The sequence below is a fragment of the Cicer arietinum genome, chromosome 6 (assembly GCF_000331145.2).
Source record: "Cicer arietinum cultivar CDC Frontier isolate Library 1 chromosome 6, Cicar.CDCFrontier_v2.0, whole genome shotgun sequence".
Classification (NCBI taxonomy): domain Eukaryota; kingdom Viridiplantae; phylum Streptophyta; class Magnoliopsida; order Fabales; family Fabaceae; genus Cicer; species Cicer arietinum.
The window spans coordinates 21,877,888-21,899,043 of record NC_021165.2 but is presented as its reverse complement, the minus strand read 5'-3'; the positions used below and the strand labels follow the sequence as shown (position 1 = coordinate 21,899,043).

Genomic DNA, 21,156 nt, shown 5'->3' with positions numbered 1-21,156 from the left:
GACTGCAGTACGAATTGCGGTTCTAATTGTGCTAAGTGCATTGGGGCATGCACTATCATAAAACGTTGAAGATAATTGTGCATCACATATTGTGCTTAGCACCACCAATGTGACAACAAAACTAATGATGATTCTGTAAGTCATTTCGGATATATAAGCTGATTAATAATAAGTTGGAATGTTAATTAGTATGATAGATTGAGTATAATATATATTTTAATTTGAATTAACTTGACAAAATAGGCAATAAAAGAAAATAGATATATGAATAAATGTTGGTAATTAAGAGGTAGAGAAGGAGTATATACGAAGAAAAAAAATGTAGAGACGATTGATATTGGTATAGGGAGAAGGGGGTATGAATTTATAGTTTGTAATTTGTGTGAGAATGTGTGGTGGTCACTAATGTAGGCTGGAACGCGCGTTGCATTGCAAAAGCGCGCCGCACCGTTTCCCTATGGACAATTGTGACCAATTCTCCTTTGGTTCACAAACAAAAGACTAGTATTATTGCCACTTCATTACGTACTTTTTAGTTAACTAACGATATATACCATACTTTGAAATTTGAATATTTCTTATTCGATTGTGCCTATTTTCACATTTATTTATATAAGATCAAATATTAGTATTAAGTTAATATTTCACAAGTTTTCAATAGAAACATAATTAGCCGTCCTAAAAGTCTGTTTATTTATGTGAATGTTCACTCTACTCTTTTTTTTAGTGGCGGAATTTCGTTAGGATATATGTAGTCACAGTTTTAGAAAAATATTAAGTTTCTATTAATAGAAATAATATTTTATTGTGCATATTTTTTTTTTATAATAAAATTAAAGTTCCATTACATCACGAATGCGTCTGTTTAGAAGATAATGACCAATTAAAAAAATAAGAAGAATGAATTCAAAATAAAATACAATACACCACACAACTTGAAATTTCACCATTGAGAATTGAGTGACCAATTAAAAAATAAAAATAAAATAAAATACTACTTTATCAATCAAAAATAAAATAAAATATTAAGTTTGTGTGTGTGTGGAAAGTAATTGTTTTTTAAACACTACTTTATCAATCAAAAATTTATTTTATTTTACTAATTCCTTTAGTGTCTCACGATTTCTTTCTTAATTCGCCGTCTTCAGTTAATCGTCTTTTTCAGTATTCTCTCATTTTTTTTCTCAATAATCTCTCATCTTTTGTTCCTCAATTCCCTTTTAATTTTTTCTATTCCAAAAATTCGTTATTTAATTTTGTGTTTATCGTTATCCGATGTCTGGAAAAATATCAGATTTTGTTTTCAATTTCTCCAAAAAATGATTTATGGAATTTGGTTGTTAGAGTTGTGCTAATCATAAATTTTATCCGAAGTTTAATTTTTTTTTTTATAAATTCAAAATTTAAATTATATTATCTCTTTATTAACAAAACTGTGTTTTAAGTGTGTTTTAATATGTTATTGATTGATCGCAGGGACAAGTGCTCATCTAGATTTGATTGATCGCAGGACAAGTGCTCATCTAGATTTAATATGTCATTGTTATTTTATTTTATTTATAAAAATATTACTATTTTGTTATATATATATATATATATATTTTATTGTTTATGTTTCTAAATTTTGTCTCAAAAAATTGTATATATATATATATATGTAAGATTTGTCTGATGACACATGGTTATATTGAAGAGAAAAATAATAATTTATTTAAGTAAATATAAAATTTATTGAGGCGTCTTAATGAATTCAACTTGATTTCCAAAATATTAAAGAGAAAAATAATAATTTATTTAAATAAATATAAAATTTATTTAGGAATAAAAAAAAATACAATTCATTACATTTATTCCACAATTTGTATTGGAAGTAATGATTTTTCAAACTTCAAACACGCTTTATATAATAATTTTTTAAAAATTATTATTTTAAATGGTTATATTTTAATTTTACTAATATATTATACATTTTACATTCTAAATTTATTATTAAATATCATTCAAATTCAAAGGATTCATGAAAGATTAATGACGACTAACATGCAAATTAAAAGATAAAATATAATCATAGTTTTTATGTGTATTGTAATTTTTTTTTTTTTGTGATGGGAAGATTATTTGTATGTAGTATTTTATGAGTAACACTAAAATGAAAGATATTTTGCCACTTGATACAACAAAATTTATGTGAATTCTTAAATGTTATCTTTTTTATATAAATAACATATTATGTTGAATAATAAAAATAAAAATTCATTATTAAGTTACTTACTCATCTTTACATTTACTAATTTACTTAATTTATATATGTCATGTCCATTATTTTAAAAATTCTTATTTCATCTAATTTAATTATTTAATTTTTTAATAATTATTATTTTTATTTGTTTAAAATTAAAAGTATTGTTTTATAATAAGTTTTTTTGAAAAGAAAAAAAATATTATTTGAAGAATTCAAAAATAATCCAATAGACGTGTTTGTGTCATTGAATAAACATTTAGGTGATTTTCGTCATCCCTAGGCTTAATCTAGTCAAATTAGGATTTTTAACCAATCTTATCCATCCAAAAGGTGTGTTTGTGTCATTAGATTAACATTTAGGTCATTTTCCTCCTCCCTTGGCTTATTCAAGTCCAATTAGGGTTTTAAAATAATCTTGTGCATCCATTTAGTTCATTTGTGTCATTGGATTAACATTTTGGTTATTTTCGTCCTCCTTAGGCTTATTCTTGTCCAATTAGGGTTTTTAACCAATCATTGTTAAGATTAAAGAGTGGTGTTGGATGAAGTAACAATGTTGATTTACAAGCAATGGGGGTTTGAATTGTAAATGCACCTTTTAAAAATTCCTGTTAAAACTTAAGAAAATAACTCAAGATTGATCTTGGTTGTGAAAACAGAAAACGGAGAAAGTTCTTGGTTTTAACCAGAAAACGGAGAACGTCCTTGGTTAGTTAAAATCAGTAATTCAATTTATGTTTTTAACTTGATAATCAATCAAACTGAAAGTAAATAGATAAGGGAAGAAATATCACACAACATATATCATGGTTCACCCAACCCGGGTTACGTCCAGTTCTCACAACCGTGAGATTTTCTACTAAGTGTTTAAAACAAAGAACCTTCTTGATCTTACAACGCCTAGTCTAGATCAACCTTGATCTGTTTTAATCTTTATTACTTTCCACCCAGAAAGCAATAACAGTACCTATCTAACTTTGATAGGATTCAATGTACTCTAAACAAACTATAAAAAAACTCTTATAGTTTGAGTTTTTACAGTTGGATTGTTTTTTGACAGAATCTAAGATTTCTCAACTCTTGTTTGAGAATTGATTATTTATAAAGGATCTAATGATAATTTTGCAATCTAATATAAGAATATAGATGAGCCTTTATTTTGCGAAAAATCAGAACTTCAAGTATGTATGTGATTGATTTGAGGATTTTTTCAGCACTTGAATTTCTTGCTTTGATCCTGGATATTGGCCTTTTATTTATAGGCATTTAGAAGCCTTTAATGAAGGTCGAAAAGAGATGTTGGTAGTGCTCTGAAGTTTGACTGAAGGCAATATATCAAATTAAAAATAATCCAGCTTTGAAAAACTGTTTTTCTTCTTTTTTGACTTTTCTGGTTTAGCATTAAAGCAGTTTTGTATTCTAGTTAAAAAGCCTTTGACGTTTCTCCCTTGATCTTGAATGGTACAGTCTTGATCTTGAGTCTTGAATGTAGCCAGAGGAGTTTGGAGAAGAATTATAAGCCATTGCATAAGAGAATGCACAGCTGATGAAGTTATGCAGAAAATGTAGATTGATTATCAATCTGGGTCTGTCAATTTGAACTTTCTTGAGATTTAATAATCAATTATGGAGTTCCTATTTTAATTATTTTGGATGTCTTTTGCAATGTCTTATCATATATCAAGGTTGATCAAACTTTCTTGACAGTTTGATTTTTAGAGTTACAAACTGTCTTGATTTTTGTCTGACTTTGAGTCCTTTTATTTTAGAGATCAGATAACCTTTTTAAGCTTGGATGAATCCTATTTGTTCCTTGCCATGTGCTGATTCTATATGAATAAATTTTCAGGGAAGACTCTTTGTTAAAGAGGTAGAAAAAGTTTGATCAACAAGCTGTGATGAACTTTTTTGACGCTGGAGATCTTTCTCTGTTTTAATGTTCTTGTTGCTGTTTTCTTTGCTTTGCTTGATTCTGATCTTAATTAAATTCACTCAAAAGCACACGTTAAATTAACATAACATTTTAAAATCATAATTAAATTTCTTAATTAACCTTTGTTTATTTTCATCAAAATTTTAAATATGGAGTTTGTCTCAACATTGGAGTCATGCTTTTTGATCATGCAAGAAAGTAGTTTTTAAGTTAGGTTATGATTAGATTTTTTATAGATTGTTTTCTTAAATCAAAATATTATATATATATATATATATATAGATATATATACATAAATTAATATAATAATTTATTTATTAAGATCGTATGTTGTTTATGTGCGACACGCACGGGTTACACACTAGTTTTATTTATGAGAGACATTTAAATTATAATTTTGTCAACAACAATTCATTTATTTTATATATTTTATGGATCCAAAATTTATATTTGTATTGTCGTACCAAAATTTTAAAATTACTCTTCCAATTCCATTAGACATTATTAATATTCTCAAAGTCAAACGTAGAATTGTGAACTCACCTGTAACTCGGATAAAACTTTTACATATATGAATTTGATTGAATATATAGAACTAGTTAAATTTTATATTAAAAACAATATATATTAAAAAATTTGAAAAATAAATAATTACTAATAATGACAAAGTTGTGAAAACCAAATTATATAAGTTTATAGGATAATTGTGGTTTAATATATGCTAATTGGTGATGAATTTTGACTAGACATGGCATATCATATGTTAATTAAATATGCTAATTACTATAGTATGTTGTTGTAATTTTAGGACCTCGGTATATTTTACGAGTAAGATTGTTTTTATGAGTTGAAGTGTGGATGTTTGATTATCGTTGTCGAGATGTATATTTGAGTCTAATATGACATGTTATATGTGTATCTTTTCTTATTACACGAATTAACCTAATCAGCTGGCATGCTTCAGGTAGATTGTATCACATAAATTAGTATGTGTAGATCATCATTGCATAATGTAGATTGACATTTGTATATGGACTAAAATTTATTTTACCATTTTTTTAATTATTAAAATTGTATTTTTGTTAGACTCAAATTTTAATATTAGAACATGGTCTCTAAAATCTTTAAGATGAACCAAATACACAAATTTTTGTAGATCAAATTATAATTCAGATGTCTATTATAAAAAAGCTAGAGAGAATAATTTATAAAAAAGTTACAAAAAAACTACTATAATTATAAAAGAAAAATAAAAATTCCATCATAAACCAAAATTTGATCTACTACCTCTCTCCAAATATGTTTGTAAATTTACAACTTAAAATTTTTGCAATACAATATTATATTTTTTATTTATATTTTAAAAATTTAAAATTTCGGCCACCTTCTTCATCATAGTTGGTTTTATCTCTTTGAATTTTTCTATTCTATTTTACTTTTAATAATATTTTAAAGTGTTATAAATGATATGTGTTTGACTTTGCGTCTCAACATAATTGATACGTCAAATTAATCATGTGATATGTTAACACTCTATTTTTACTATAAAAAATATTAGTATTAAGTTTGTTTTATATATATTTATAGATACTCACTTGGTTGTAAAGCAATTGTCCTAAAAAAAACATTGTAAAATTTTAAAAAATATTAGTTTTTTTTTCATTAAAAAAATTAATTGTGAGTGGCTGAATTCAAATATAGGATGGCCAAGTTTAAAAGATATAATTTACTAAAGAAATTTTCAATTTATAAATAGAAATTTTCCAATGAGTTATTGTAAGAAATTAAAATGTATTTACCATCATTGTATAGTAATTTTACACTAATACTCATTAAGAATTATCTACTTTTTCACACCACTTCACTTTTATATGATTATTTTAAACTAGTGAAGTGACATGGAGAATTTATGGTCTTTCACTTTTATATGATTATTTTAAACTCGTGAAGTGACACGGAGAATTTGTGGTCTTTCATAAGATGTCAATGTAAAACTGATTTACAATAACAATGTATGACGATACTATATACTAATATAGTTTTTTAAGTACTAATTTGTTAGTAATTAATCTTTGCACAATTGTAATTGCTAATAAATTTGCACTTAAGAAGGCTTAAATTTCATAGGCGTATTGGCCCATTGTGAGCTCCATTGACATAGGATTAACACATAATTTAAAATTATTTTAGTAAATACTTATAATTTTGAAGATTAAATTATCTATTCAACAGAGTATTAAATTTTCAAGGTTGCGAAAGAATAGTTTGCTTTAATATTATTTTTTAACTACAAATTGGGGGTGACCATTACCCGATCAGGCCACCTCTCTCTTCGCCCACGTCAATTGTATTAAGATAACTAATGTAAAAAACTAAGGTCAAATTAGTTTTTAATCTTTATAAAATTTTAAATTTTTATTTTTAGTCTCTATAAAAAAATTTTCACAACTTTTTAGTCATTAATTTTTTTTAATTCACTTTAAGTCTCTATTTAGTTTTTTATTTATAAAATTAATACTTTTAGTCACTAAAAAAAGTCTCTATAAAATCCAATTAAAAACTAAAAGTGAATACATTTTTTTATAGGAACTACACTTAAAAAGTCATTATTTTATAAAAAATTTAAAAAATATTTAGAAACATATTTAAGGGCGTGCACTTGTACAGGTAGGCTTGTATTGAGAAAGATGTGCTTACAAATATTAACGATGAATTGATCATTTCAACGATATCCAGCAGTATATGAAATCACATAGAAAAAAATTATAAAACATGTTTATAATTTATTTGATACATATATGTTAAATTTTTAGGGTAAAATATATATAACAACTCCGGAAAATTAATAAAGTTCAATTTTTTTATTTTTTTGTCTCTAATTTGGAAAGTGATGGATTTTCATTTTTCAACTTCTAAAATAGACAAAATTATGCATGTTACGCTGTCCCTTAAGTTTGATCCACTTTCGAATTTGATCCTTTAATTCTCACAAAGATATAGTCATTTTCTTGAACTTCCTTCGTTAAATATAGTTCACGTGGTTGTTAAGATGGTAACATGTAATGTTGTTGAGGTGAAAGATTCAAATAAGCAAATTACATTTTTTTTAATTAACTTTTATAAAAGTTAAAATTGTTAGCATTCTTAATCTTCATCATCTTTTAGGTTTCTTTAATTAAACCCGTGAATTATCATCCTTAAGCTGTACACCACCATCTTAACAACCATACATACTCTTTTTTGACAAAGTTAAATGAAAAAAGACTATACAATATATACATTTTGAGACATATAAATAACAAAAGCCCGAGCCTATAAATTATGTGATTAATTTAGGTCTCTCAAAAAGTTGTATTCTTATATATATAAATATTGGCCTAAATAAACAAAAATATTTAAAAAGTCTCACAAGTATTGCATCAATTTTGGTGGATGAGAGTTCCACAATTGAAAGGTCAAACTTAAATAAAATATTATTATTATTAGCATTAAAAAGAGTTTAGTTATTTATTATCTAGATATTGCTATAGAGTTTGTTTTAAGTCTGTTGGACATGGATTGAAGCTAAATAATTTGCATCCCCTTACCTAGATGATGTTTAATTAATTCAATTCAAATATGATTGTAGAGTATAGGTTTATAATTAATGATAAATTTTGACTTTGCATTCATAATACATGCATTTGGTTTCTATTAAGAAGTATTCAACGGAAAATGTTGAACAGTATCTATATAATACTAGTATATATCGTTAACTAACTAAAACATAAATGCTCATGATGAATTGGCATGGTCAACCAAAGGAGAATTGGTCACTATAATAATAATATTGTCAAAATGGTTCAGCCTTTGCACCTTTAGCATCAGTTTGCAACGCGTTGCAACTTGCAGCGGATATTAGTGACTATGTATGAAAGATTCTCACTTAACATAATATTATGTGTTATAAATAGATGACCACTTAGAGCCTCCATAAACCAATATCATCTCTTCATTTTCGTTCTCATTCTTATTCTTGTTACCAACAAACAATTCTTTGATTTTCTTGTGTGTCAAGTTAAAAAAATATATTATTCAACTCGTATATAATAGTAATTAACATTCATTTCAATTTGTGTTTCATGGCTTATAGAATGATCACTAGTTTTATGGTCACATTGATTGTGCTATGCCCAATATCTGATGCACAATTGTCTTCAACGTTTTACGACACTACATGCCCCAATGCACTTAGCACTATTAGAACTTCAATCCGTAACGCAGTCTCTAAGGAACGTCGTATGGCTGCATCTCTCATTCGCCTTCACTTTCATGATTGTTTTGTGCAGGTAATTACTTCACTTTCATGATTGTATATTATTAATTTATCTCTATATATAGTTGCATGTAATTAATTGGATATATAAGCTTGGATAAACATATGATAATCATAGTATACGATAAGATAATGACATGATAAATATTATTATAATATATGTGTTTGATACACATATGATAACCAACAAGATAATATTTTATTTTGTAATATATTTGATACACATCTCATCATAATATAATATATATTATATTTAAAAAAAGTATCATTATAAATAATTATATATTAGTTTTTTTTAAATTAACTTATTATATTTTAAATATCATAAATTAACAAAAAAAATAAATAAGTAATGAAATAATTTTATATTAAAACTATTCATTGACATTATTCAATAAACAAATTTAAATTTTAAAAACAAAATCACGAGTAATCAAATAATTATATTTTGTTTGTTAGAATGTAAATAAAGATATGATATATATTATGTAAATGGCAAGAATACCTTGTAAAGAAATTATATTTATTTTAAAACTTTAATTAACTTTCATATTTTTATAATTGTGAATACTAATTTATTAAATTATATAAAAAGACAAAACTACCCTTGTCTGAAATCATAAATATTTTTAAAATTAATTATTAATATTTCATTTTTAAGTTTAATATCAAATTATATTAATTATTTTTTATTTGATTAAATTTACATTTTTATATTTTAAATTATATTTTATAAATTGTTTTTATATTTATATTTTATTATATTTCAATTTATATTTTAAATTATATTTTACAAGAATAATTGAGTAAACTACTTTTTTTTTTCTATCCTCCTGTTTTCTAACCCAGCTAATATTCCTAATAGAAATTTAAACTAGAGAGACATAAAAAAAAATTATGCATTAACTTATCATTTTATTAAACATTGAATTTATACACATATAATAACTTATTCCTATTCCTATAGTATATTTTATTATTTCCATCAAACGGGTGATAAAAGTATAATTGGAAAAAATTGAATTAATTTGCAGGGTTGTGATGCATCAATTTTGTTGGATGAGAGTACCACAATCGAAAGCGAAAAGAGTGCACTCCCAAATGTTAATTCAGTAAGGGGATTTGAAATTATCGATAAAGCAAAAGCTGCTGTGGAGAAAGTATGCCCCGGAGTTGTGTCTTGTGCAGACATAGTTGCAGTAGCAGCACGTGATGCATCATTCGCTGTATGTTTATAACTTGCTTACAATTTGTATATACTACATAATCTAATATTAATACTATATGTTAATAATTTAATATGATGCAGGTGGGTGGTCCATCATGGACAGTGAAACTTGGACGAAGAGATTCTACAACCGCAAGCAAAAGTTCCGCCAATACAGACCTTCCATTATTTACAGATGATCTTCAAACTCTTATTTCTCGTTTTAACAACAAAGGTCTCACTGCTAGAGACATGGTTACTTTATCTGGTAATTTCTTTACAAAGTCATCTTTTGTTTCAATTAAACATGCATAGTTAATTATATATTTTTGTGTAAACTTTTGTTTGTATACAAATTAATATTGATCAATTTGATTTTAACTTAGGTGCACACACAATAGGACAAGCACAATGCTTCACATTTCGTGGCAGGATATACAACAACGCAAGTGACATAGATGCTGGATTTTCTAGCACTCGCCAACGTGGCTGTCCATTGTCTAGTAGCACAACAAACGATCAAAAATTGGCAGCATTGGATTTGGTCACACCCAATTCATTTGACAACAACTACTTTAAGAATTTAATTCAGAAGAAGGGTCTTCTTCAATCTGATCAAGTTTTGTTCAGTGGAGGATCTACGGATTCTATTGTTTCTGAATACAGCAAAAATCCTACAACTTTTAAGTCTGATTTTGCAGCTGCTATGGTAAAGATGGGAGATATTCAACCTTTGACTGCTTCAGCTGGAATCATAAGAAGCATATGCAGTGCTGTCAACTAATAATATAATTTATGCAAATTGCTATTAATGTTGTGCGTTAATAGTTTTCAATTAATTCTTTTGTACATTTGTCTTTCTTGCGTCTACAATTGTAAGGTGTTAAATAATTACTTCTTATTAATTCATTTATATCTGTGTACTATATGTAATATATGTGCAGTGATCTCTCTATTTCATAATGATCAAGAAATTGTAATTTTTTTGTTATATTATTATCAAAAATAAATAAAATTAGCAATGTTTAATTAATTAATTAATTATGCATCAAATGCAACCAACTATATTGTTCCTGTTCATGAAAAGTCAGCTTAAAAGCAGTCAGACACATAGCACCCATTCGATACAAATACAATTCTGGTGTTATGTATATTCACCATGTACTGTTAGAGTTCTTATAACTCATAAATTGAGAGTGAAGATTTCTGACAATATTCTGAATTTGTTTGAATTGTTTGGTAAAACTGAATCTTACCAATTACACAATGATGAAGCTACTTATATAGATAGCTGAAAATGAAACGAATTACTAACTGATTCTAACTAACAACTAACTTGCCACCAAACTAATTTGAGTCAGTTAGTGAAATTCACATTAAATCACATGTCAGATCCATAAAAACTGAAAAATAAGACCTGTTAACTGTTGGTAAATTAATTTTGCAACTAGCTAGTACTTGAGGATTTCATAATTGATTTTATGCAAATAATTTTAAGTTTTTCTTATGTGAGCAGAGATAAATTTCAATTAATGAACAACAATCTTAAGTTTTGTTGTTGTTGTTAACAAAACCAATCTTAGACGTATGCATGTTGTGTATAGTTAAGTTAGAAGGTTGTGATTTTTGAGTTTTGAGGATGCTGCTCTGTTCTGCATAATATGTAAAGTTTGTGAGGCATATAGGACAAAAAGTTGAAGGCATGTCAGTCCATTAATACATATCCTTTTTTTGAGCTAGTTTTTAATCCATCCTCATTAACCAAAACCATCTACGTCAAAAATTGACACAATAATATTCAATTCTCATTGATCCTTTAGATATAGGTGTATGTATAAAACATGTTTAGTTTACGAGGCTTATATAACCATGTTTTCTATAACTAGTTATGAGTATATACATAAGGATTTATGATGATATATCACCCTGACCATGCTGAGCTACCTAGCATTTTTAGCTTGCCAACCATAGCAGCCCCGCTAGGGTTTCACCTCCATAATTTAAAACCTCTGCTTGTTACCACAATTTCTGATTAAGCTGAAAGAGACTTGCAGTATTTTATTCAAACACTCTTGAATGATACAAGTAATTTTAATCCTTAGTATGTAGATAACAATATTATATTGAACCAATCAAAATGACTTAAAGAATTTGAATAGATTGCCTAAAAATAACAATAATTCCTTGTTGCAGATCTACAAAATCATCAAATTAAAATTTAAAAGTAAAGCAACCATGGAAACAAAATACAAAAACTTGTTTATGGATCAATGTGTAGTTCGCACCTAATGCACTGACACGCCATGGTAGAACTGAACTTGTTGTCTCTAAACTCTTCACATTGTCAAGTTAATTCCATCACGTTTGATTGTGTTTCTCGCGTTGTTTTTTGTTTTTTAAATGAGTCGTTGTCAATTTCACTTGACCTCCTTTTCATAGGCACAACAGCTAAACCATTCTCTAATTCTTTAACCAATTTCATAACATGATTTTTAGTCACCTTGGTCAAAGTGATTAAGTTCACACGAAAATCATTAAGTTCTTTTTCTAACCCAACTTGTAGAAACTTTCTCGATTCATTTTCAGCAAGCCGATGAAGCTTATCCAAAGTAACTTGAGCTATGCCTTGGATGTGGTCAAGAAACTCAACCTTAGCACTTTCATCCTGAGGAAGATTGTATACATATACATAACCCCATTTGAGAATTCTTCTACATTCAACTACCTGTTTCCATGCATCTTTTATGAAATCAAAATATTTTTCAGGCTTTTTCCATGATAAACTCATCCTCTTTATATACTGATTACTACTAGTACTGATATCAATCAAATTTTGAAGTGCATTTTTTCTTGAAATTTCATTGCTAGACCAAAGTTGGTGGTAGTACATGAACCTATCCAAATTCGTTTTTTCATCGATTCTTTGCATTTTATCTCCAACTTTCTCTTGAAATACCTTACCTTGGATGTTGTTGAAACCCTTGCGACATGTGGTGCGACAACTAGACAAACCATAGAGACATAACCAGCAAAATTGGAACCTACATTTGCATGTCATAACTCTACAACCTTTGTTTTTCTCGATGGGCATCTTGCAATTAGGACATGGTTTTGTGTTAGCAACAATCCAACCCTTACTAGTAATAATCTCAAGTTCAGAATAATCAGAGCTACTCTTTTCCATCCATTTAGCAACAGTTTCACAATCCACAGGAGTATGAGCCTCTTGCTCACAATCCCAACAAAAACTATAATCACATAAACATGTAACATCATAATTAATCCTAGATCCAAAATCATGATCATCTGGTAATTCATATCTTATAGCATAACCACACCCTGGATTAGGACACCACTTAATGTCCGTATCATTGTTGTTTTCCACGAAAGATCGAAAGAAAAATCGATCATATTTTATCTTTCTCGACTCACTTGCAAGTTGATGAATCATGTCTTCATCAACAGCAGCATCACAATTAGGTTTAGGGCATCTAAGATTGAAGCAATTCTTATCATCAATATTTGTATCCACATATTGTTTCCAACAATTGATACAAAATGGATGACCGCACCATGATGACCTAATCTTATCAATAAAAAAGGTTTCAAAGCAAATCTCACATGTGATAATTTGTGAATTATGAAACCCTAATTCTAGTTCTGATTTGGGTTGATTCGATAACCCTATGGTTTTTAGGACTTTTTCATGGTTAGAAAACCATGACTCCAATACTTGAGCGACGTTCCAATGGTAGTGAGAGAGTAAAAGGGATGCAACAGGTTTTGAAATTGGAAGAATTGATAAAATTTGATTGATGTGAGAATGTTGAAGGTGTTTTATGTGAGATTCAGTTAAAACAGAAAAGTGTTGTTTTGTGATTGTGGAGTTAGTAGAGTATTTGTCATCTTCTGAATTGATTAATTCTATCAAATCCTGATCCTCTTTTTCCATGTGCAGAGGATTCCAAAAAATGAAATGAAGTAGTAACAATTTGGGGAAAGCTCGTAGTTGTAACTGAGTTGGAGAATCGGGGTATTTATAAGTCACAATTAGGGTTGTTTACACGTGGGCCTAATATTCCTGAATCCTATTGGACGTGGATGATATGTTGTGTCATGGTTGGGAGGTGTGCACTTTTTGTACAAGTACTAATAAATTTTTTAGGATCTTGAAGATGAATATTTTAAAGACATTGTTTAACTATTTCAAATAAAATAATTTTTTATTAAAAAATTTAATTTTTTTTTATAAATTTTAATAAAAAAACTTATATTTTGAAAATAACAAATAATATAACATTATTTTATAATATTACATTTTTACTATATATGTTACAATGTCATGATATAATATATATATATATATATATATATATATATATATATATATATATATATATATATATTATATATATAATAAAAATACACTTGTGAAAAAATATTTAAAAAATCAATTGACACTAGCAAACAAATAATTTCAATTTTAAATTTTTTTTAACAAATTAAATAATTATATTCTATATGTTAGATAAGCTAAATAAAGATATAATATAATTTAATATAAAAAAATTTAAACTAATATTCATGTTTTTGTAATTTTAAATTGTGTTTTTATTCATTAAATATTCTATATCAACCGATTTTTAATTTTTTTAGTTTATATAAATTAAAAAATTATCTTAAATTATATATGTTTTTAAAAATTAATTATTAATATTTTCATTTTTTAATTTAATATCAAATTATTTTTATGTTTTTTCATTTATATTTCAATTTTTTTATATTTTATAAACTTAAGTCAATAAACTATTATTTTTTATTTTATTAAAATAATTTTTAACTCAGCTCAAATTTTAAATAAATTTTTAAAATTTAATTTTTCTAAAATGATAAAATTAATAAAATAAATAAATAATTATTGATATGATAAAGACATATGATTGATTATACATGTACTTATTATATTACATTGATTTGACAATAATAATTGATATTGATCGATTTATTTTGTAAAGGAATGATGATTTTGGAAATGGATTTTTTTTTTTAATTAGATAGATACTATATGACGTAGTAAGTTGTACTATTAATGCAGTAAACTGTAAGCACCAAATATTCTAAATATTAAAAATAAATAATACTGAAATGGTTGGAAGTTTATGATCCACTCAATCTGATGAAGTGAAATCACCCGCGAAGGCGTTATTGTGTATTTTGGATAAGGCAAAGATAGATAGATAGAGAGAGATACACACACACAGAAACGGAAGCGGAATAAAGCGAGTTCGTTCCAATGGCGACTCTGCAATTCACATTCACCGACTCATCCACTTTCTGCAAACCGTTACCTCAACTACCTTCTAAATCAGTTCTTCATTCTCGAACTCGAAGCTTCGTCGTTAAAGCTTCTCTCGAACTCTCCAGAACCAGAAGACAGTTCATCGCGGAAACCACAGCAATTTCGGTGCTTGTTCCTTCTCAATTGGCCAAATCCGAAGAAACTCTTTCTGATTGAGAGTTTACCTACCTATCGATCCCGGTGTTGTTCTTCTCGACATCGCTTTTGTCCCTGACGATCCCAACCATGGTAATCATAATTTCATTCTCTTACTTTGTGTTTTGTATAAGTTGATAATTGATTTTTCACTTAAACGTGATTTTTGTTATTATACATTATGTGTTTGATTATTCTCACTTAATATTTCTATAACATACGATATAAATAAATTCAAATTGCTTTCATATAAGTTTAAGTTGTTTTCTTAAGTTATTGTGGGGAGTTTATGGAAATAAGCTGAAAAAAGTTTAGAGACATGTCATAAGTTGTTTTCTTTAACTCTCACAAATGGTCTCACAAGTATGAAATGCTCGTGTAATTAGTTTGTTTCAATTGTTTGGATTTGTATTGTGAAATGGAAATGGTGTTTGTTGGTGTGGTAGGTTTTCTTCTGGGGACGAGGCAAACGCTTTTAGAGACTAAAGATGGAGGAAACACTTGGGCACCACGTTCTATACCATCCGCAGAAGATGAAGATTTTAACTATAGGTTTAATTCTATCAGCTTTAAAGGGAAAGAAGGATGGATAGTGGGAAAACCTGCAATTCTGTTGTACACTTCTGATGCTGGAGATAGTTGGGAAAGGATACCACTCAGTGCTGAACTTCCTGGGGATATGGTATGCATGCACCGTCCAACATCAATGCTTGTTTCTAATAATATTAGTATAACTATCATTAGTAGTGGTGGTACGTAGCTTTTGCGTTGGGTTGGAAAATTGACACTAATTTTTGCATCAAACTTGCTTTAAGATTAAAAAAATCTAAACATAAATCACATTAATCAATTCAATTTTACAGCATTAATTCTATTCAAAATCACATTCTTCAAATGCTCACTTAAGTTGTTAAATCTGCAGGTATACATAAAGGCAACTGGTGAGAAGGGTGCAGAGATGGTGACTGATGAAGGTGCTATATATGTTACCTCAAACAGAGGATACAATTGGAGGGCTGCTGTTCAGGAATCGGTGTCAGCTACTCTTAATAGGTGAGTTTCTGAGAGACAAGAAGCAAAACTTCATTTGACGTAACTGTCTGAGAAGGCATGATATAGGCGTATAGATGGATGCATAATAATGCTATTTAAGGAATGCAACTCTTGCAAATTAGGAAGTGAACTAAGCCAACTCTCTGATTGAAGAGAACTCTTTTCTTTGCTCGAGATTGATTAGCTATATGAAAAGTCTAGCATTAATTAATTTGGAAGTAGGATGGTTTTTTGTGATGCTATTATTGAACAAAATCAACTTTTTATTTATATGCTTCAAAATGTCTTTCTCTGTGTCATCTTTCACATTTTCTATACTGCAAATATTTTATTTTGGTTTTCTACATCAAGACATTTATCTAGCTATGTTGCCTCTTCAGAACAGTTTCTAGTGGTATTAGTGGTGCAAGCTATTATACTGGAACTTTCAATACTGTCAATCGATCTCCCGATGGAAGGTATGTTGCAGTCTCAAGTCGTGGCAACTTCTACTTGACCTGGGAGCCTGGTCAGGTGAGAGCCTCTTACTTCGTGATGGCATTTGCTTTTGATTCTATTTGCTTGGTAGTTTTACTTTTGGTATGCCTATCCTGGCATTTCGATTATGCTAAAGCATTCACCTAAAATGAACCTATCAATGTGGAAATCTGAAGCTGCAGTTCCTATATAATGGGCTGCTACAATATATTATATGCAGTTGCCAAACTAATGAAATTTGTTACTAAAGTTATAACTGTGATCTATAATGTGCAGGAATATAAGTAACATAAAAGTTTGATAATTGAAAATTTTCATAGGAGTATTAACACTAAATCTTCATTGATTAGGAATCAAGATGTACTAAACTTTTGCAGGATGCGTCACCAAGAATTTTCTTGTACCCAAAACTTTAGCCAAACATTTATTTTTTTCCTTGTTTGTTTTCATTTCATCCAGGTGATGCCATAAATAGGTAGACCTCCTGGAGAAAAAAATCTATCAACAGACAAAATAATAAGAAATTCTCTCTTTTGCTTTTTTACTGCTGAACTTTGTATTTTCTTCCTTGGTCCATCATGATGCATTAGCCCGTCCTTGGAATATATGTCTTAATGTCTCAAATAGTTGGCTTGTGTAGATTATGAGTTTTCCATTTAGCCATAGATGTCATTGTAGGCTGATGTTTAGTCTGCACTGACGACGCTTAATTACACGTTTATCTAATTTTCAGGCATACTGGCAGCCACATAACAGAGCAGTTGCCCGAAGAATCCAGAACATGGGATGGAGAGCTGATGGTGGTTTGTGGCTTCTTGTCCGTGGAGGCGGTCTTTATCTCAGCAAGGGCACAGGGGTAGTTAATTCTGAGAATATCATTCTAGATAGTGTACCCATATGATACTAGTGGTCTTCCTTTTCACTCCTTTCCTTCTGGATAGTCTTCTTTTTCGTGTGTGGTCTTCCTTTTCATCATTTCAAAGTTTTTCTGGATAATTTTTATTTTATGTCTTTCATTCACTAATAACTTTATCACACTTTTTCTCCTGGACATTTCCATCTCTATATTGCACACTCACACACTACTTCACTTATTCTCTCTTATCTTATTTGTTAATGGGTTAATGTCTTTATTCAAACATCTTTTTTTATTGCATTCTCTGTCCTTGTGTTGTCACATTTGGTTTGCTTGTCTCCACCAAATTTAGTTGCATAGTTTTGAAAACAAAAGGTACTTTATTGTTTTGCAGATAACTGAAGAATTTGAGGAAGTTCCTGTTCAAAGCCGGGGGTTCGGCATTCTTGATGTGGGCTATCGTTCAACGGTAAAGTTTTACTGCATTCAAAGAGTTGCTTTATTGATGAAAATGTTGTTTTTGTCGGAAAAGTTTTTCGTAGATGTTACACAAATGAATATGATTGACCAAGCTGCTGTTACTACAAAACTTTTACATAAACCTCAATTTCTTGGTGCTAAATAAAGCTGCTGCTTTGTTGAATTAACCAATTCATTCCTGTCTCAGTCTTAGAATAAATAAAACATCCGCAATATGACTATTGACTCTGCAGTTCTTTCAATAATATTAGTTTCAAATTTTGAGAACAGCATGGAAACCATTTCTCTTGTATATAAAATTTGCAAAATTACGCATACAGGAGGAGGCTTGGGCAGCAGGTGGTAGCGGTGTTCTGTTGAGAACTAATAATGGTGGCAAGTCATGGATCCGTGACAAAGCTGCTGACAACATTGCTGCAAATTTATACTCAGTAAAGTCAGTATAACTATTACTAGACTCCACTTTTATATAATTGTACTTATTTATGAGTTTAAACCACAAATTTACTTGGAAGAGCTCTTGTCCCAACCAAGAGATACTCCTTTCGTTCCACTTCTATTGTTCCATCTGTCTTAGTGATACTCCTTTCTTATATTCAAGAGATGCCAATAGAACCAACCAATATTAGCAAAAGTAGAATGTAAGAAAGTGTGTATTTGTGTAAAACTGGAGGAGATAGGGTCTGTATACAAATTCATCTCTCTTTACAGAGATGAATTTGGATCCCCTATAGCTACTGTATAGTGCAGCAGCCGCAAGGACCATTAGATTTTGAGCCTGCTGCACCATAATCCAATCCTAACCAGCCAGTTGTCCATTCTGTTACTCCTTCCCTCTCCTTTTCTCTTTCTTCCACACCTGCAGCCATTTGTCCCTTTCTCTTTCTATACACACATACCTTGCTCTTTTGGCCCAGTACTACACTACTTTCCTTTCCCTCTTTCCCCTCCTAAAAACATGCACCATAGGCCTATCTGATGCAATTATCGAAAATAATACTCTACGGTCTCTACCTGTTATGTTGTTACACAGGATAAAAAAATTTCCACAACATAAAATAAGTATACAGAAGTATGATTGTATGAAGGTTAGAGTATGTAAAACTTTTATGGATGAATCTTTTAATGGTCTACTTGCTGCAGGTTCATTGATGACAAGAAGGGATTTGTATTGGGAAATGATGGAGTCTTGCTTCGCTACCTTGGATAGAGCTTTAAGCCTTTAATTCAACATGGTAAATAATAGTCTTCTGTTTCTTGCTGACATAAGCTATCTCTCAATGTCACTAGTAATTTCACCTACATCATTTAACTGTTTGTCTAGTTTTATAAATGTTATGTGATTTAGAATGAAAAAAAATTCTGTTTTTTTTTTTTTTAATTCTTACTTTTACTATTAATTGCAAAATTGTAACTTTTTCAATTCAGCTTCTTATTTAAAAATTTTGTATCTAAAGCAGTGAAAATAATGAAGACTTATTTTCGATGTTTCGCATACAATCTTTGAAAACACAACAAAATGAAAATAAGGTGATACTTATGTAATGCAAGCATAGTTTTTAACAAGGACCGGAATTACAAGGTCAGGATTCCTCTCATACAATTAAATTCCAAGTGGCAAGAAAGTCCAAGTTAAAACTTTGATTTAAGGTGATCTTTATGGTTTTAGTTTTTCATTGAAATATGATATTTTGCAGGTTTGTCAACTCAATTGCAATTTTGTAGCTGATTAAATATGCATGCTCAGTATTCATTACTCTGAAGAGAGCTCTTGGATCAAATCAATTCCTTGGTGTCTTGCAATCTTCACCACTATGAATCAAGCTATATTATGTCAATTTATGTATTTAACATTGTAATTGCCACGCTACTATTACATGGAAATGCAAAACGCTGCATATATGTTGTAATGTAGATGTAGAAGCCGAATGCATAGATTCAACGACTAGTACATGCGCCATTTATAGGTAGAGTTGTGACATGCATCACTTACTCCTTTTAGACTTAAATATAAGAGGGAAAAAAAGGTATTTGGGCAAAATTTGGACCAAACAAATGAATTTTTTTGTTTATATTTAAGACCGAATAAAGTAACATGTAAGTGGTGGTGCATGGATACACCAAAAGGACATAATTGTAAAATTCCCAACTTCCTCTCCCTATTGTCTAGTGCACCCTTTCCCCTCCTTGTTTTTAAATACCCCTGGCACCCACCTTTTTCCACCTTCTTCACGCCATCTAGAACCACTTCTATTTACTTTCTTTTCTTCTACCATGAAAAAGTTACTGAATACCTCAATCTTTGTCTAATGTAAGTTTTAAGATAGCAAAATTTTCAAAAAATTTAAAGTCCACAAATGAAATTTTGGAGATTTTAAGTCTAAATATTAAATAAGTATTCTCTCCCCTTTAAATCTCTATTTTTGGAGGAGAGTTAAAATTGGTTTGGTAGAAATTTTGCTCTTTAAAAAAAATTCAACTAAACAACTAATACAATTTAAAATAACCCCTCCGCCCTCCACAACATTCTCTTCAAGCAAAATATAGTCTTGATTGAATATCGCATGATTATTTTTATCATAAATCAATTTTTAGTTTTTTTTTCTAATACACCCCACTTAATCACTTGAAATCTCCCTCCTTACTCACATCTTCAACTAGCCATCCATCTCCCCCATGCACTTGCTTTACCCACGAAGAACTTGTTCATATAGGAAGTAAGTTTCATCATAACTCGTTGTGTGGGAGCATATTTGCCATCGTTTAGAGCAAGAAACATACACTTCTCTATTTCAATAATGAAAACTCTCAAACTACCCTGTCTCCAAAGTGACGTTCTCCTCGGTACATGTGCCATAAGATGTCATCCTACAGCTTTGATTTAAAAAGAATCATGGCCCTATGATTCAAAGGATCTGAACTTACTGTTGGTTGAGCAATGGCTGGTGTGAAGATTTACCAACAATAGGTAAAAAGCCCACTCCAATATAATTATAGTACGACACCTTCCCCAATGGTGTAACACAACTCCACCACAACAATAGGGTCACATGACATATTAAATTCCAACAAAACAATGACCTAAGATTGATAGGCTTC

General features: G+C 29.2%; 4 protein-coding genes across 4 annotated transcripts in view; 2 read left to right on the top strand and 2 right to left on the bottom strand.

Annotated features, from left to right (window-relative positions):
* Nucleotides 1–324, bottom strand: part of LOC101500561 (lignin-forming anionic peroxidase-like) — a 1,840-nt gene extending 1,516 nt beyond the window's left edge. Inside the window, exon 1 of the mRNA XM_004505658.4 lies at nucleotides 4–324. Within this exon, the coding sequence (XP_004505715.1) occupies nucleotides 4–144 (141 nt within the window). The 5' untranslated portion in view covers nucleotides 145–324. The remainder of the gene's footprint in view (nucleotides 1–3) is intronic.
* A 7,827-nt stretch (nucleotides 325–8,151) lies between these two features.
* LOC101500247 (lignin-forming anionic peroxidase-like) lies at nucleotides 8,152–10,688 on the top strand. The gene is made up of 4 exons (XM_004505657.3): nucleotides 8,152–8,503; nucleotides 9,525–9,716; nucleotides 9,800–9,965; nucleotides 10,084–10,688. Exons 1-4 carry the CDS (start codon nucleotides 8,297–8,299, stop codon nucleotides 10,479–10,481), a joined length of 963 nt encoding a protein of 320 aa, XP_004505714.2. The 5' UTR covers nucleotides 8,152–8,296; the 3' UTR covers nucleotides 10,482–10,688.
* Nucleotides 10,689–11,777: 1,089 nt separating this feature from the next.
* LOC101499911 (probable E3 ubiquitin-protein ligase ARI7) lies at nucleotides 11,778–13,714 on the bottom strand. The gene has a single exon (XM_004505656.4). The coding sequence runs from the start codon at nucleotides 13,647–13,649 to the stop codon at nucleotides 12,042–12,044; it is 1,608 nt and encodes a 535-aa protein (XP_004505713.1). The 5' UTR covers nucleotides 13,650–13,714; the 3' UTR covers nucleotides 11,778–12,041.
* A 1,172-nt stretch (nucleotides 13,715–14,886) lies between these two features.
* Nucleotides 14,887–20,005, top strand: LOC101499606 (photosystem II stability/assembly factor HCF136, chloroplastic). Its single transcript, XM_012717262.3, is given in 10 exon segments — nucleotides 14,887–15,207; nucleotides 15,210–15,284; nucleotides 15,638–15,873; nucleotides 16,114–16,244; nucleotides 16,625–16,757; nucleotides 17,455–17,577; nucleotides 17,972–18,046; nucleotides 18,378–18,493; nucleotides 19,201–19,292; nucleotides 19,755–20,005. Coding segments are annotated over 9 exon segments (1,173 nt in total). The 5' UTR covers nucleotides 14,887–14,990; the 3' UTR covers nucleotides 19,268–19,292; nucleotides 19,755–20,005.
* Nucleotides 20,006–21,156: the final 1,151 nt, after the last annotated feature.

Bases quoted from the DNA above. Each gene is read 5' to 3' on its own strand.
- LOC101500247 (XM_004505657.3), top strand. From the start codon at position 8,297: ATGGCTTATAGAATGATCACTAGTTTTATGGTCACATTGATTGTGCTA. The intron at 8,504-9,524 runs GTAATTACTTCA...ATTAATTTGCAG, and splicing joins TTCATGATTGTTTTGTGCAG to GGTTGTGATGCATCAATTTT. The intron at 9,717-9,799 runs GTATGTTTATAA...AATATGATGCAG, and splicing joins CACGTGATGCATCATTCGCT to GTGGGTGGTCCATCATGGAC.
- LOC101499911 (XM_004505656.4), bottom strand. From the start codon at position 13,649: ATGGAAAAAGAGGATCAGGATTTGATAGAATTAATCAATTCAGAAGAT.